The 15,915-nt window shown below is 38.1% G+C and overlaps 2 protein-coding genes across 2 annotated transcripts; one reads left to right on the top strand and one right to left on the bottom strand.

Annotated features, from left to right (window-relative positions):
- Positions 1-936: 936 nt before the first annotated feature.
- Positions 937-1,540, top strand: LOC113853039. Its single transcript, XM_027483480.1, has one exon. It carries the CDS (start codon positions 1,025-1,027, stop codon positions 1,466-1,468), a length of 444 nt encoding a protein of 147 aa, XP_027339281.1. The 5' UTR covers positions 937-1,024; the 3' UTR covers positions 1,469-1,540.
- A 6,140-nt stretch (positions 1,541-7,680) lies between these two features.
- LOC113851996 lies at positions 7,681-12,088 on the bottom strand. The gene is made up of 4 exons (XM_027482256.1): positions 11,615-12,088; positions 10,960-11,470; positions 10,651-10,877; positions 7,681-10,563 (listed from the first exon to the last, which is right to left on the bottom strand). The coding sequence occupies exons 1-4, from the start codon at positions 12,086-12,088 to the stop codon at positions 7,681-7,683; spliced, it is 4,095 nt and encodes a 1,364-aa protein (XP_027338057.1).
- Between the last annotated feature and the right edge of the window lie 3,827 nt (positions 12,089-15,915).

The raw sequence follows: 15,915 nt of genomic DNA, 5'->3' as shown, positions 1-15,915 counted from the left end.
AAAGGGGCATCTGTACATGCAATCTGCCCATAAAAAGTCGGTGAATTGATTAATTGAATTTTTGGTTAAGTGAACACCTTTCAAAGGACAATATTTTATTTTATTTTATTTTATTTTATGTATCATACAACATATAATTGATAAAATGTAATAATGGGTGGTATCAATAAATATTAGTTAAGGAATAGTGGATAATTAACAAGTTTTACAAATATTATTAACCTGTATTTCAATACTTGTCATTATTCTCTGGATCTTTTCTTCTCTCTGCGTGTTTGGAATAAAGCAATGCTAGTACAAAAATTTTGACGCACATAAATTTTTGTGACGGATGACTTTATGATTGGCGAGTTCACGGAATGCACAAATTTTGGCTGGGAATCCCCTAACGGAAAACACGGCAACGAATTGATGATGCCACGGTCAACGGACACTCAATGGCAGCGCAACATTGCGATCCACGTGATTATTACTCTCCTCTGTTCTCGCTTATCACTTCCAACTTCTAACCTCAGATGCATATTTTGCCAGTGTCTCATGCCTCATGAGAACATGTGACTTCCGGTTCCAAAGCACCAACCCCTTCTGCATTTCCTACACCAACACACAATAATGGTTAAAAAAAACTATCTTCGATATATTTGTAACAATGACCATGCGTCCAAAATTGCAATTGATTACAGTTTTGAGTGAAAAATTTGTCGTCATGTACAATACTTTTGGTTATGAGTAAAATGCACGGTTCATTTCGGATTACCAAACTCAATACCCAAATTTTGCTTCCAAATTTTAACCATTTTAAACTCCAAATCTACCTCACTAGTCAAGTCATGTCAACATGAGCTCTCAACCACATGTACTATTCACAATGCCTTGCCGTATCGGACATTTTAGTCAAATATTTCGTCCTTATTATAAATTATAGCTTCACTGTTATTGTACACATTACCCTACCCTTACCAGCACACCATTTCCTTTGTCTGCGTGCAGCAACCTCTCCTCCATAAATTTTTTGAATCGGAAAATGAACGGGTATTCCAAGATTAGCAGTGGCACTACCCACAAATCAAGATCCATGGATTTTTCAGATTCTGTCTCATTTCCTCAAACCCCAAAAGCAAGCAGGAACACTGCCCCAAGCACGGCCAAACCCGAGGAACCCAACGAGCAGGTGAAGAAGAGCGAGAGGGAATTAGAAGAAGGTGGGAATGGAGAGAGATTTGGAGTGATACTGGGTAGGAGTGGTTCGGTTTCTTCGGCATCGGGGTTTCAGGCTACAATGAAGAGGGCGTTTTCAATGAGAAGATCTTCATCAGTTTCAGAGAGGTACTGTAGGATCCATGACCAGTACATGGCTATTGAAGATCATGAAATGGATGCTGACGTAACGAGAGCAAGAAGATCCATGAAGAAGAAGCAAAAGGGAGGCAAGATCCTAAAAGCCTGTAAGCGCTTCCTTGGACTGTAGTCCTCTTTTTAGTTATTATATTCAGTAATAATGAGAGTAGAATCTGCTTTACAGTTTTCTTGAGCCAACTCCATCAGACCTCTCAACTTTTTTGTTTATCATAAATTTTCTTTCCTTTGATTTAATTATGTATATTTGGCAAAATCAGTGTCAAAAGTAGATTTGTGTGCTTCCATTTGGGAAGAAAGTTGAGGTAAAAAGATGATTATCAAATTGTGTCTTTGTTACAGTGTATTTATGGGAATTATCTGAAGATTTGAAATTCATACTTGAAATGAATCTATCAGTGAAGTATCGTGCTCGATGTACCCCATAATATGCAAGAGTGGTCAAACTGAAGGTGTGGCAGTAATAATCATGGATGGAATCATATTAACAATCATTGCTATCAGCGATGTACACTGTGCAGTTGTGTAATGTGTAATGAGCTGTTCCCTTCAATAATCATAACTGGAAAAGACTATAAATGTGTACGGGATTGTAAAACAGAGAAGCGGGAGAAAATTAATGCATCAATTGACACACGGGAAAGGGAAATCAAACCTGAGTCACTGTAACATTCCAAGTTGCAAGTGCAGTGAAGCCGTCCATTCGTTGTATTTTCGATTTATCTTATCACTCGTGTCGTGTTTGAATGATCTTTAGAAAATAGGTCGTCTAATTTATTTTAGAATTAATTTATATACAATTTAATTAATAAAAATATTTTTATATTATATAAATACTTATATATAATAAAATTATTTTAAATAATATTTAAAATAATTGTTTTGGTTTAATTAATAAACATCAAAATATAAATATTTAATAAAATTAAATTATTTAAAATAATACTTTTACTGTATAGTGTCAAGTTTTTCTAATTAAATATTAATAATTAATATATATATATATTGAATATAAATTTAAGATAAGACTCTTAAAAGTAAACTTTAATTTTTAAAAATTAAAATATATTTTAAAATATAAAATATATATTTACAAAAAAAAATAAATGTTATAAGATAATAATGAAAATTTAGAACAAAATTAACAAATAAATAAATAAAAAGTAAAATTGTTATAGCAAGAAAAAGTGTAATTCATTCATTGTTTTTAATTAATTTTAATTTTAAAATATATACATGACAATTCAAAGAAAAGTAATTCTCACTTTTTAAATAAATGGCTCTCTTTTTTATAATACAAAGATTGATCAAGCTATTTATAGCAATTTTTGAATAAAAAACTATTTAATTCAATTTCATCCATTTTTAACTTTATTATCAAATAAGTTTGATTTCATGTTTAAATTTGATATAATTTAATTTAGAACAAATTAAAATTTATTAAATAAGCAATATATTATTTTTTGATACATGTTTTTTCAAAATTTTATTTTAATAAAAAAACTATTTAATAAAAAACTAAGAAACATGGAAGTTATAGTGATAGTTGATTGTTGGAATACGTTAAAGACTTACTCTAAAAGGATTGACAAATTTAGATTGTAAAGGACGTGATAAGAAGAGAAAATTGTAATTTATGATTAATCCTCGGCCTCGAGTAAAAATATTTTTATTACAAGATGTATAAAGAGTTTGTACTCTTAAAATTACCTATATCTAGTTTGTTCCTGCTTGAGAAACGACTGTCTTCAAACCTCTGATCAGGCGTTCTTCTGACGATTTGCTGATATGGAGGATACCTGCAAAAGGCACTCCGATGATAAAGTCAGGATTCGGTTCTGAGCAATAAATGTTATTTAATGATGGAAAGTCAACTCTTTACCTGTATTTCCTACCTTCCTTTTATAGGCATTCTATTGGGCTGATGGGCCTGAGTCAGCCTTTATACTGTGGCCCATTTTCCTAGTTTAAATAATACTTTGATTATTACCCTTAATTGGATTATTTACCTTTTAATCCTGACGAGGGGTACCTGGTCTAGTATGCCGAGTAGGTATTCGGTTTCTTTTTCCTATAGGTGGGACCGAGTTGATTCCTTTCCCAGTACACTAGCCCGGCGAGTTGCAAAGCAAGGGCTTTTAAATGCTAATGGTAATGTTGCAATGGGTATTCGGTCAAGGTGTTTCTCACTATACCGAGAGGGTCATTCGGTTAGGGTAAGTTACAATACATCGGAGGGGGTGTCCGGTCTCGAGTGAGATGGTAACATTTAACAATGTGTTAGGTTTTATACTAAGAGGTAATCGGTTTAGTAACAAAACGATACAAGCCGAGATTATAATATAAATAATAAATTTGCGAAGGAATATTCTAGAATGTTGGTTTTTAGGGTTTGTCAGAGGGTATATGAAACGAAAGGGTGCTCCATTTCATCCGTTGATCTGGAAGGGATCTGACGGTTTGAAACGAAAGGGCGTCTTTTCATTTGCCCGACATCAGTCCCTTATAAATATGTGGTGGTCCCTGCATCCCTTTCTTACTCTTTTGCTCTGTGCCGAAACCTGCATACCGTTGCTCCAAACCGACGAGTGTTCAGAGATCTTAGGCTTTTCTTCCCTACCGACTACTTGTAAGGTGCGTTTCATTTTTTTACTTCTTTTCTGTCATGGCTGATCGTATTGAGTGGGAGGATTCCCTGTCGGATGCCTCGGGGCCGAGTACTATTGAGGTAGATATTATGAACGGAACTGAGGGGAGTGGCGAGGTTTCGTTTATTTCAAATCGGAGGGCTGAAGAGGCACAAGTCAGGGGATGCAGCAACGAAGCTGAGACGTCAGCGTTAAGTGATACTGATGCTCCTGAACCCTTACCGAGTACTAGTCCTCCTAGGGAAAGGCAGGTGTTTCCTCCCTGTACGATACCTGGTTATGAGTGGGTGCACGGTGAGGTGGCCGCATACTTTTCTCGTTTTAAAAGAAATAAAAGTCTTCAACTCTTTGTAGATAATTGTGATATTTCTTTATGGGAGGCTTGTGACCCGTATCCTATACACCTTGCCCCTGTAAAGGGGACGAGGGCGAGAACCCAGACTTTGTTTTCCTGGGAGGTGTCGGAATGGTCGACACTTTCTTCATGTATGAGTATATGTTTAGGGAATTAGGTATCAGGCTACCCTTCGACGATTTTCAAATGGGGGTTTTGAGGGTATTGAATGTAGCGCCAACACAACTACACCCGAACGGGTGGGCGGCAATTCAAGCCTTTAGGATACTTTGTAAATTCCATTACATAGAGCCTAGTGTAGGTCTTTTTCTTCATTTTTTTTGTACACGTCCATCTGACCTGGCGAGGTAGGTATCTTTAATAAGGCAACTCAAGTTGCCTTTATTTAAGCCATATGCTTCGTCTTTTAAGGGTTTCAAAACCGGTTTCTTCAAGGTAATCGTGGACCCTGTAGGTAAAAACTATTTTTTTGATAGCGAGAATAATCCTCTCTTCCCTTTTCACTGGACTCGGGTGCCACGCCGATACGACACATTCCCTGAGGACATGTTATCGGCTAGGGAGCTATCAGATTTGCAATTCCTGAAGTCCCTTCCCCGGGACCTTCCTGCCCGACATGTAATCCTCGTGCTCAAGTCTCCGCGTCCTCCCTGGGATATGGAGGGTATGTGTCATTTCGTTTCTAACTTGTATTTGGAATTGAGCTATATTGATTTGACTTGCTATTGTTAATGCAGGCTTAATGGCTCAGCGAGGTGTTGACGTGCCTACCTTCCGGCGCAATCTGAAGCAAAGAATGCCGGAGGGAACGCCTATTGAGGAGCATCGCCATCCTCAAATTGATCAACTTCCTGAGGTGCCAGAACCTCGCCCTCCTCCCCAAGATGTTGTTCCGGTTGAAGGCCCTTCCAAGAAACGCAAGGACAAGGGTAAAGGCAAGGAACCCGAAAGGGAGAGAAAGAGAAGGCATGCCCATTCGGGTGAGCCTTGCGGCGCTCAAGGGGCTTGGAAGCAAACTCGGGTGGTGGCTGCTGCGGAGGGAAGCAGTTCCTCCTCCCCTGTAGTTCCCTTGGACATGCTGGCCGAGGGCTTCCTGGTGAACGGAACACATGTCGGCCGGCTCGCTGCTCCCAACCTGTTATCTGATGCAAAGAAAGAACTGGTCGACAGTCTGGACTTCGAATCACTATGGCGCTACTACGCAGAACTTCATGTACGGTCCACAGCGATGCTCCGAAAGCTAGTTGGGGATCCTATTATCGAAGTTAAGAAGTTAAAGGCTGCCTACTCGGCTTCTGAAGAAGCTTTAGCAGAGAGTAGAGAGATTCAAGCCAGTCTGGACGAGACCGTTCAATCCCTGCAAGGTCAGGTTAACCAATATAAAGAACACTTTCGGATAATGGAAGACCGAGTGCATGCAGCCGAGGAGGTGACGAGGATCAAGGGGGAGGAAATGGAGGCGTTAAGGGCAAAGTCCTGTCAAATGGAGGAGGCTTTACAGGCCAAATCTGCTGAGATGGAAGAAGCCTTGGCGCTGGAAAAGCAAAAGGCTGAAACCGAGATGAGAACCTTTGCCGAGAAGTGTTCTCAGCAAGTATCTTACGAACATGAGGCCGGTTTTAACCATGCTATTCGCCAGTGTCATGGGTTCTGCCAAGTACCGGTAGACTTTCATTTTGACATTACAAAGGACTTTTTTGGCGGGAGGTTCATTCCTTACACCAAGGTTGATGACGATGTAGAACCTGACGCCGAAGTGCCGAGACGCCTCATTGAGGATGCTGCTAATCCTAAGGCAGCCGGTCCCGATGCAGCGGAAAGGGAAGAAAGTTAAATTATCTGTCTTCTGTACTCATGGGTCATTAGTGCCCAAATTTTGTAACTAGTCATTTTGAAATAGAATTTTATCTCTCTTTCTCTTATGCTTTGTATCTTGGTCATATAACTTGCACTAATATACGATATGCTTAATATAATCGTCCTTAGCCGAGTAGGGGACACGGGAGGTAATTAAACTAATTCATCTTTAGGTATTTAAAAATTCAACCTTAACCAAGTGATAACTGAGAGGGACTCGTAATTCGTTCATTTTGACCGAGTGGGGGTACTCGGGATTGAGATAATTCGACCTTAGCCAAGTGACACTTGGGAGGGAAATATAATTGATTCATTCTTAACCGAGTGGGGGTACTCAGGAAGGAACTAATTCGACCTTAGCCAAGTGACACTTGGGAGGAAAATGTAATTGATTCATCCTTGACCGAGTGGGGGTACTCGGGAGGGAAATAATTCAATGGCGCTTGAAAGATGCAGTGCATAAAAAACCGTATAGGTGAAAAAGAAGAATTTTATTGATAAGGTGCCTCGTTAAAAACCTTCCCAGGAAAATCCCTTTTCACTTTCTTTTAAGAGGATAAAACCTGGAATAGGAAAAGAGTACACCTGTGTATATATTACAAGGTTTTAACTATAATAATGCTTCAAATGCGTGACATTCCAGGTCCTCGATATTAATTTTCCTTCCAATGTTTCCAACTTGTATGCTCCGTTATTTAATCTTGCCGTTATCCGAAAAGGGCCTTCCCAGTTAGCTGCCAACTTCCCTTCTCGCCGATCTTTGCGTGCGTCTCCGGTTACTCGCCATACCAGGTCGTTTTTATAAAATTGTCGTGAACTGATTTTGGAGTTGAATTTTCTAGCCATCATTCTTTTACTAGCCTTGGTCATAATGGCAGCGTGGTCACGTATTTCATCTATTAAGTCCAGGTTGACGGCCAGAGCCTCTTCATTAGCCGATTCCTTGAAATTCTCCCTCCTGAATGAGGGCTCTCCAATTTCTACTAGTACCATGGCATCAGTACCATAGGTAAGCCGAAAGGGGGTTTCTTTTGTTGTGGTTTGCGGCGTGCACCGATAAGCCCATAATATCTCAGGCAGCTTCTCTGCCCACTCTCCCTTTGCCGAACCCAACCTCCTTTTTAATTCATGTAAGATCACTTTGTTTACGACCTCGGCTTGGCCATTCGTCTGAGGATGTTCAACAGATGTAACTCTGTGTTTGATATGCAAGCCTTCCAGAAACTCATTGAACCGACGATCTGTAAATTGAAGCCCATTATCTGTAATTAGTGCATGAGGGAGGCCGAACCGTGTAATGATGTTTTTCCAAGTGAATTTTTGCACGTTGTTGGCCGTGATGGTGGTTAGGGGTTCGGCCTCAATCCATTTGGTGAAATAGTCCACGGCGACGAAGAGAAATTTACATTGCCCTTTTGCTAAAGGAAAAGGACCGAGGAGGTCCATTCCCCAAATAGCAAAGGGCTAGGGAGAGCTAATGTGGCGAAGAGTATCGGCGTGTTGGCGCAGGTGAGGACCGTGTTGTTGACAGGGAATGCATTTTTTTACAAACAAATGACAATCTTGAGTTATTGTTGGCCAGTAGTATCCGGCTCTGAGTACTTTTGCTGCCATAGTTCGTCTGCCCGAATGGGTTCCACAAATACCTTCATGGATTTCTCTCATGACGTAGTTAGCTTGATCGTTGTCTAGGCATTTAAGCATGGGGGTTGAAATTCCTCTTCGATACAATTCTTTGCCGAGAAGAAGGTATTTGGCTGCATGTGCTTTTATTTTCTTAGCTGAAGCTGTATCCTGTGGGAGGCTGCCATCAGTGAGGTATCGGATGAGAGGGGTCATCCAATTATGAGATGAATTTTCCATGTCCATGCATTCTTGTTTGGCGACACTAGGTTGGGTGATTTGTTGGTGAACCACGCTCTGCAACTGCCCTGGTTTCCGTTGGCTAGCCAGCTTAGCTAGCCTGTCGGCTCGTGCGTTCATGTTTCTTGATGTGTACTGAATACATACCTCCTCAAACTTGGCTTTTATTTTCTTGACTTCCTGGTAATATTTAAGCATGACCGAGTCCCTGATCTGATAGGAATCGTTAACTTGTTCGGTTACAATTTTTGAATCACTCCAAGCAGTAATGCGTTTAACCCCCATCTCCTTTGCTAGCCTGAGACCGGCGAGTAAAGCTTCATATTCGGCTTGATTGTTGGACGCCTTAAATCCAAACCGGATAGATTGTTCAATGGCGAATGCATTCGGTCCTTCAAGAATGACCCCCGCTCCACTGCCTAATTGATTTGATGATCCATCAACGTGCAAATTCCACATGTCTGAAGTGGTATTATGTTGTGTAGTGAACTCATTGATGAAGTCGGCTAACACCTGGGCTTTAAGGGGGCGTCGGTTCTCGAAATGGATGTCAAATTGAGATAATTCAATTGTCCATGCCACCAACCGACCAGCCAATTCTGGTTTCCTCAAAATTTTGGCCATCGGACAATCTGTACATACCACCATCCGATGGCTCTGAAAGTAGTGTCTTAACCGACGAGCTGTGTAGACTAAGGCAAGTACCACTTTCTCCATTAACTGATACCGAGATTCAGGACCTTGGAGTGTCCTGCTAACGAAATATACGGGGTTCGGTTCAGGTGTTTCTTGAAGTAAAACTGAACTGATGGCGTGATCGGACACAGCCAAATAAACAATCATTTCCTGATTTGGTGTTGGTTTAATCAACACAGGTGGCGCTGCCAGCACATGCTTGTATTGTACAAAGGCGTCCTCACATTCATTGGACCAAGCGAATTTTTTAGATTTCTTCAACAATTCAATGAAAGGCCGAGACCTTTCTGTCATTATTGGCAAGAATCTAGCAAGGGCTGCAATCCGCCCGGTCAGTCGTTGCACGTCCTTGACATTGCGAGGGCTGGCCATGTCGATGATGGCTCTACATTTGTCGGGGTTTGCCTCAATCCCCCTTTCAGACAACATGAAGCCCAAGAATTTACCGCCAGCTACACCAAATGTACATTTTTCAGGATTAAACCTCATACCATGTTTTCTGGCTTCTCCGAATACCTCCTCTAAGTGGTCAAGATGTTGCTTCAATGCGAGGGATTTAATTACCATGTCGTCTACATACACCTCCATGCATTTACCCACTTGTTTTTCAAAAATTTTGTTCATGAGTCGCTGGTATGTTGCTCCTGCATTCTTCAAACCAAACGGCATCACTCGATAACAAAAATTTGCAGAATTTGTGATGAATGCTGTTTTTTCCTCATCCGGGGGATACATTCGTATTTGATTATACCTAGAATAAGCATCCAAAAAGCTCAGTATTTTGTGACCGGCTACACCATCGACCAAGGTATCAATGTTTGGTAGGGGGTATGCGTCCTTTGGGCATGCTTTATTGAGGTCCGTGAAGTCCGTGCACATTCGCCATTTGCCACTGGCTTTTTTAACCATGACGATGTTGGCTAACCATGTTGAGTACCTGACTTCTCGGATAAAGTCAGCCTGTATTAGTTTGCTGGTTTCTTCGTTTGCTGCCTTTGCTCTATCACCACCAATTTTTCTCTTCTTTTGAGCTACCGGTTTGGCCCATTTGTAGACCGATAAGTGGTGACAAAGAAATGTTGGATCAATGCCAAGCATATCCGAGGCTGTCCAAGCAAACAAATCGGCGTTATCTAATAGCATCTTTTGGAGGATTTTCTTTTCTTGTACATTCAAACTGATCCCTAAATACGCAACTTGTTCTGGCTTTGCTCCTAGTTGGAAGGGTTGTTTGTTTTCATTGGGCTCGACTCGATATTCCTCATCCACTCTAGGATCGAGTTCAACATCCAACTCTTTTCCCAACCGAGGGGATACAATATTGACATCTCGGTTATTCCCATGAAAGGGCTTAAGGCGTAAACTTGCGAAGTAGCATTCCCTGGCTGTTTTTTGATTAGCATGGACGGTAACAATTCGGCCTTTTTCAGACGGAAATTTCATGGCGAAGTGCAGAGTGGACACTATGGCCTTCAATTTGTTCAGGGATGGTCTGCCGAATAGTATATTATAAGATGTGTTCGCATGTACTACAAGATAAGTGACTCTTATGCGTTTTCCCTCATGCTCTGATCCAAATGAGGTATACAAGTCAATACACCCCTTGGTATTTACTCGTTCCCCGGAAAAACTGACCAACGGTTCGTGATATTCTTTGAGCTCTTGATCTGAGATGCCTAATTGCTTGAATGTATTCCGGTATAGGATATCGGCCGAGCTCCCTTGGTCAATTAGTGTTTTTTTAACAGTACAGTTAAGAATGTCTACACTAATTACCATGGGATCATCCTGTACCGGATCGACTCATTGAAAGTCGTCGTCAGTGAACGTAATAGGCGGGATCCAGATTTTGCTGCCTAATAAAACATTATTAACCGAACGAACATGCCGAAGATGCCTCTTTCTAGCCGAATGGGTAAGTCCTCCACCAGCGAACCCTCCGGCTATGGTGTTAATGACCCTTTTCGGATACTTCTCTTGTTCAAATCTTCTAGCTGGGGGTTCTCTGGACCTGCTCCTGTGTCGTTCAAATTTTTTGTCGTCGGATCTCTTTGGTAAATCAGGGTGACGGTCTCTTCCTTTGTTAGGTTGCCTTATGGGACCTGTCTGTACAAAATCTTTCAAGTGTCCACCTTTAATCAATTCTTCAATTTTGTCTTGCCTTATGGTATCGGCAAGACTTACTTTTATCTGCCCGAGGAGGAGTGTTAGCGCGTCTAGGCATTCTCAATATTTCTGTGGCCAACGCTTGATCAAGTACTCTGGACCGATTAGTGTTGAGCGTTGTGTAGGAAGGATACTTAGGTCCTCGAGGTAGTCGTTCAAGTTTATTTCCTCTGTCGTTCCCCTGCCTTGCTTTAAAAGTCTCCCTCCTTTCTACATTTTTTGAGTTAGATCCTTGATCCATCCGTACCTGGTTTCGGTATTCGGATAATTCTTCCATTTGCATATACTTCGCAGCCCGACTCCTTAACTCATCTAGGTCAATCAGGGGTTTTTTGTAGAGGCTATTAACGAAGGGTCTTGGCTTCAACGCTGTTGTGAGGAGGTGCATAGCCACTGCTGGTTCCAAGTTATGAATTGAAAGAGTCACTTTGCCAAAGCGCTCCATGAACGCTCTAAGTGATTCTCCTTTCTCTTGGCGAATATTGACTAGGGCCAAGGATGTTAAAGGATGAGGCTGGCTTGTGGCGAACTGCAAGTTGAAACGTCTTGTGAGAGTTGCGAAAGAGTCGATGGAGAGAGGGGGGAGTCGGGTGAACCAACTGAGTTCAGGTCCTCAGAGTGAAGTAGGAAAAATTCTACACCATAAGGCGTCACTTTCTGTGTACAGACCGACCTGTGTTGTAAAGATGTCCACGTGCTCTCCGGGGTCGGATGTGCCATCGTATTTGTCTATTACCAACCTTCTCCAATTATCGGGCAACTTAGCTTCCAGAATGTGGTGAATGAACGGGCTCCGGTTCACAAGGTCGTCCCGGTCATTTCTGGTTACCGATTGATATACCTGTCTTGATTTTTCTTGCAGCGCTGAGGATTCCCCTTGATCTTGGATGACGGGAGTAGTTAGGGAGGGGACATGTGTCCTTATCTCTTCCCTTAGGCCGACATTTTCCCTTCTTAGGGCTGAGAGTTCCAGTGCATCTCTTTCGCGCTCCTTCTTCATCTCCATCATTTCTGCCTTAAGCTGCCTTAGTACAGCTAGAATGCTTTCCTCTGTTCCTCCCTGCATCACCACGTCAGGTACTGGTTCCTCTGGTGTGACGCCCTCCATTTGTTGCCTAGAGGTCCCTTCTTGCTGGCTTCTCGTCATTACCATGCTTAATCCTGAACAATGAAGTTAATCGGGCCCCACGGTGCGCGCCAAAATGTTCCTGCTTGAGAAACGACTGTCTTCAAACCTCTGATCAGGCGTCCTTCTGACGATTTGCTGATATGGAGGGTACCTGCAAAAGGCACTCCGATGGTAAAGTCAGGATTCGGTTCTGAGCAATAAATGTTATTTAATGATGGGAAGTCAACTCCTTACCTGTATTTCCTACATTCCTTTTATAGGCATTCTATTGGGCTGATGGGCCTGAGTCAGCCTTTATACTGTGGCCTATTTTCCTGGTTTAAATAATACTTTGATTATTACCCTTAATTGGATTATTTACCTTTTAATCCTGACGAGGGGTACCCGGTCTAGTATACCAAGTAGGTATTCGGTTTCTTTTTCCTATAGGTGGGACCGAGTTGATTCCTTTCCCAGTACATAGTTTTTATTTCTTTGGGCGCTAAGGCTCCTTTTAATTATTAAAAAAATAAGAAAAAATTATAAATTAATTGAAAGCTAAAAAATTAAAACAATAAGATATAATTTTGAAGTTGACCTTGTATAAAAATTTAACAATTATTATATTTTTATAAATATATAATCATATAGTTAAATTTTTAAATAACATTATGTGTTCATATAAATTTGGTTTAAATTTGATATTTTGTTTGTAAGTGAATCTAAAATTTGATATGATTTAGTTAAAAAAAAAAATTAAATTTTAGAATTCTCGTATTTGTTATAGAATTGAATTAATATATGAATTTTTTAAAATTGAATTGTATCAAAGGTTATTTATTAAAAAAAATTACTTTTATTTATAAATTTGAGTTGTTACTCTCAAGTAGATATTATTTAAAAAAAAATTCTCATTAAGTCATGTATACTGCATTTAATTTTTCATTTCTCTTAAATTTAAAATATGGACATAATTTGGATGAGGGATAACATGAGTTAACATATTAGATAACTCACAAATAAGTTAACAAAATGATTTATTATAGTAGATTTTAAAATTTTAAATATTTAAAAATTAATCCTTATCAATTTTTGCAGATAAATAATATAGATCTCTTAAATATTTAAAATAGTTCATTCTTTAATATAATCTTTTTTAAGGTTAAGAAAGAACGTAATTGTTTATTCACAAAAAACTATATAATATTCTCTTAAACTCACTTATATCTTTATTTTTAAAAAAGTCAAGTAATTCTCTTTTGAAATATTATTGTAAAAACTTTGTTTAATTTTTCTTTCTTTTATTTTAATTTTTTTTATTTTTCCTCCTTAATAGTATGCAAACCCATTTGTCATATCTTCCCTAAACCCACATAATCATTCTCCTTTTTTATTGTTACAATCTTAATTGTAAGGTTTTTTGATTTGAAAACATTGCTTACTCATCTCAATTATCTTAAAAATTGTCATTTTTGTTTTATCAGAATAAGGGTGATGATTAAATAGATTTTGTTGAACCAAAAACAATGTATGAATTCACTTCGCTATAAATTTAGCTTAAGTCAGAGGTATCCGCTTAAGCTAAATTTACACAGAGATGAATCTAATTTGTTCATCAAATTCGCTTAAGCTAACAAATATACGCTTAAGCTAATCAAAAACTAAGATAAATTTAAATTTTTTGTCAAAATTAGCTTATGCCAAAACACATGAACTTAAGCAAATTAAAGATATAAATGAATCTAACACATATTTGCTTAAGCTCATAGGTTGTGGCTTAAGCTAATATAAGACAAAGATGAATCTAATTTGTCACATACGTTTAAACTAATCAAAAATTTAGATGAATTTATGTTTTTTTTGTCAAAATCAGCTTAAGCCACAACCTATAAGCTTAAACGAATTAAAGACATATATGAATGTAACACATATTCGCTTAAATTTATCGGTTGTGGCTTAAGTTAATCTAAGTCAGAGATTAATCTAAAATACTCGTTATAATTAGTTTAAGCATATAGTTTAATTAAAATGAATTACAACTTGGTTAAAATGATATTTCATTTAAAAAAAATATATTTTTCTATAAATAAGCTTAAATCCATGTTATGATTAGTAAAAATGTCAATAATAAAATATATTTGACAAGCACAAAGTTGCAAAAATTTTATAAGGTATAATAACATTTTATGTTGTCGAATTTTGAGGCAAGGATATTGTTTAATTGAATTTATGTTTTAATTACCATACATCTCTTACTTTGTGTTAATTTCTAAAAGATTAATCATCTTATTTATATAGGATAACATGATTTGGATTTTGTAAAAAGTGTTCAGAACTTGATAATATATAAATAAATACATTGAGAATAATATGAGTAATGTAGTAGAGAAGGTAACTCGTTTCCTGAAGTACTTAGATCAACAAAGGTATTATTAAAGTTAGTTGAATAGTAGTACAATGTTTTTACCTTGGACTCAAATTATATTTTTGAAAGTGTTTTTTTGCTTTTGTTATTGGGATTGGATGAAATTTTGTTAGACATAGAACATGAAGGTGAATTCATTTTGAAGATGAAGACGAAACTGAAGTTGAGGAAAACTTGTGCTGATGATGCAAATGACACTAATATAAATGATGAAATGTTTGATGGAGATGACAATGATGTGGTAATTAAAATTGATAGCTTGAAAGACATTCTAGAAATGGATCTGAAAAACTTTAGCCCTCACTAAATAAGAAATGTTCATTTCATAAGTTTAGACGTAGCATACTTGTTTTATACATGGTGGTATGCAAGACTAGATGATTTTTCTGCTAGAAAATACACAATCCTTAGAAACAATAAACATGAAATTTTACAGCAAACATTTGTTTATTATAGGCAAGGATTTTGTGTGAAGACTTCAACCAATGAGAATAGTGAGCATCAAAGTAAACCTTTAACGAGGTGTGGTTGCAAAGCAAAATTTAAAGTCTTACTAATAATGATCTTCTATTCATCAACACAAAACTTTCTCAAATAAGATGCTTTTAGAGGGCCATCAAAAAGATAATTAAATCATCTTACCTAGAAACATTCTCATTCATTTTTATGATGGCTTAGGTCTATTGTACAATGAAAGTCTTACTAACAATGGTCTCGCTTATCTTTAAAACATGAAATGATATAGCTTAGTGACGATTTCTTTAATGAATTGGGTGTGAGGTTACACAATCCCAATATTCCACGATTGTTCTTGAATCAGCGAAGAACATGTGTACAATTTCGCAACTTACCGTTACCATTTCGCTTAAGCCAAAGTTATTAGTTTAAGCTAAATTTAGACAGAGATGAGTCTAATTTTTTTGTCAAACTCGCTTAAGCTAGTACACACTCGCTTAAGCTAATCAAAGACTGAGATGAATCTAAATATTTTATCAAAATTAGCTTAAGCCATAAACCATAAGCTTAAGCTAATTAAAAAACATATATGAATCTAACACGCATTCGCTTAAGCTTATGAGTTGTGACTTAAGCTAATCTAAGACAAAAATTAATTTAAAATACTCGTTACAATTATCTTAAGCGTATAGTTTAGCTAAAGCGAATTACAACCATCCGTTTCCTATTTCATGTTAATTTCTAAAAGATTAAGCATCTTATTTATACAGGGTGACATGATTTGGATTTTATAAAAAGTGTTCAGAACTTGATAATATATAAATAAATAGAGAATAATATGAGCAATATAACAAGAGGTAGCTTGTACAATAAAATTCTTGCTAATAATGGTCTCGCTTATCTTTGATTATTTTCTTAGAATATGAAATGTCATAGCTTAGTGATGGTTTCCTTAATGAGTTGGGTGTGAGGTTACACAATCTCA

Source organism: Abrus precatorius, unplaced genomic scaffold (genome assembly GCF_003935025.1).
Source record: "Abrus precatorius isolate BTA unplaced genomic scaffold, Abrus_2018 Scaffold10, whole genome shotgun sequence".
NCBI classification, from domain to species: Eukaryota; Viridiplantae; Streptophyta; class Magnoliopsida; order Fabales; family Fabaceae; genus Abrus; species Abrus precatorius.
This window is presented reverse-complemented; position numbering and strand designations above follow the sequence as displayed.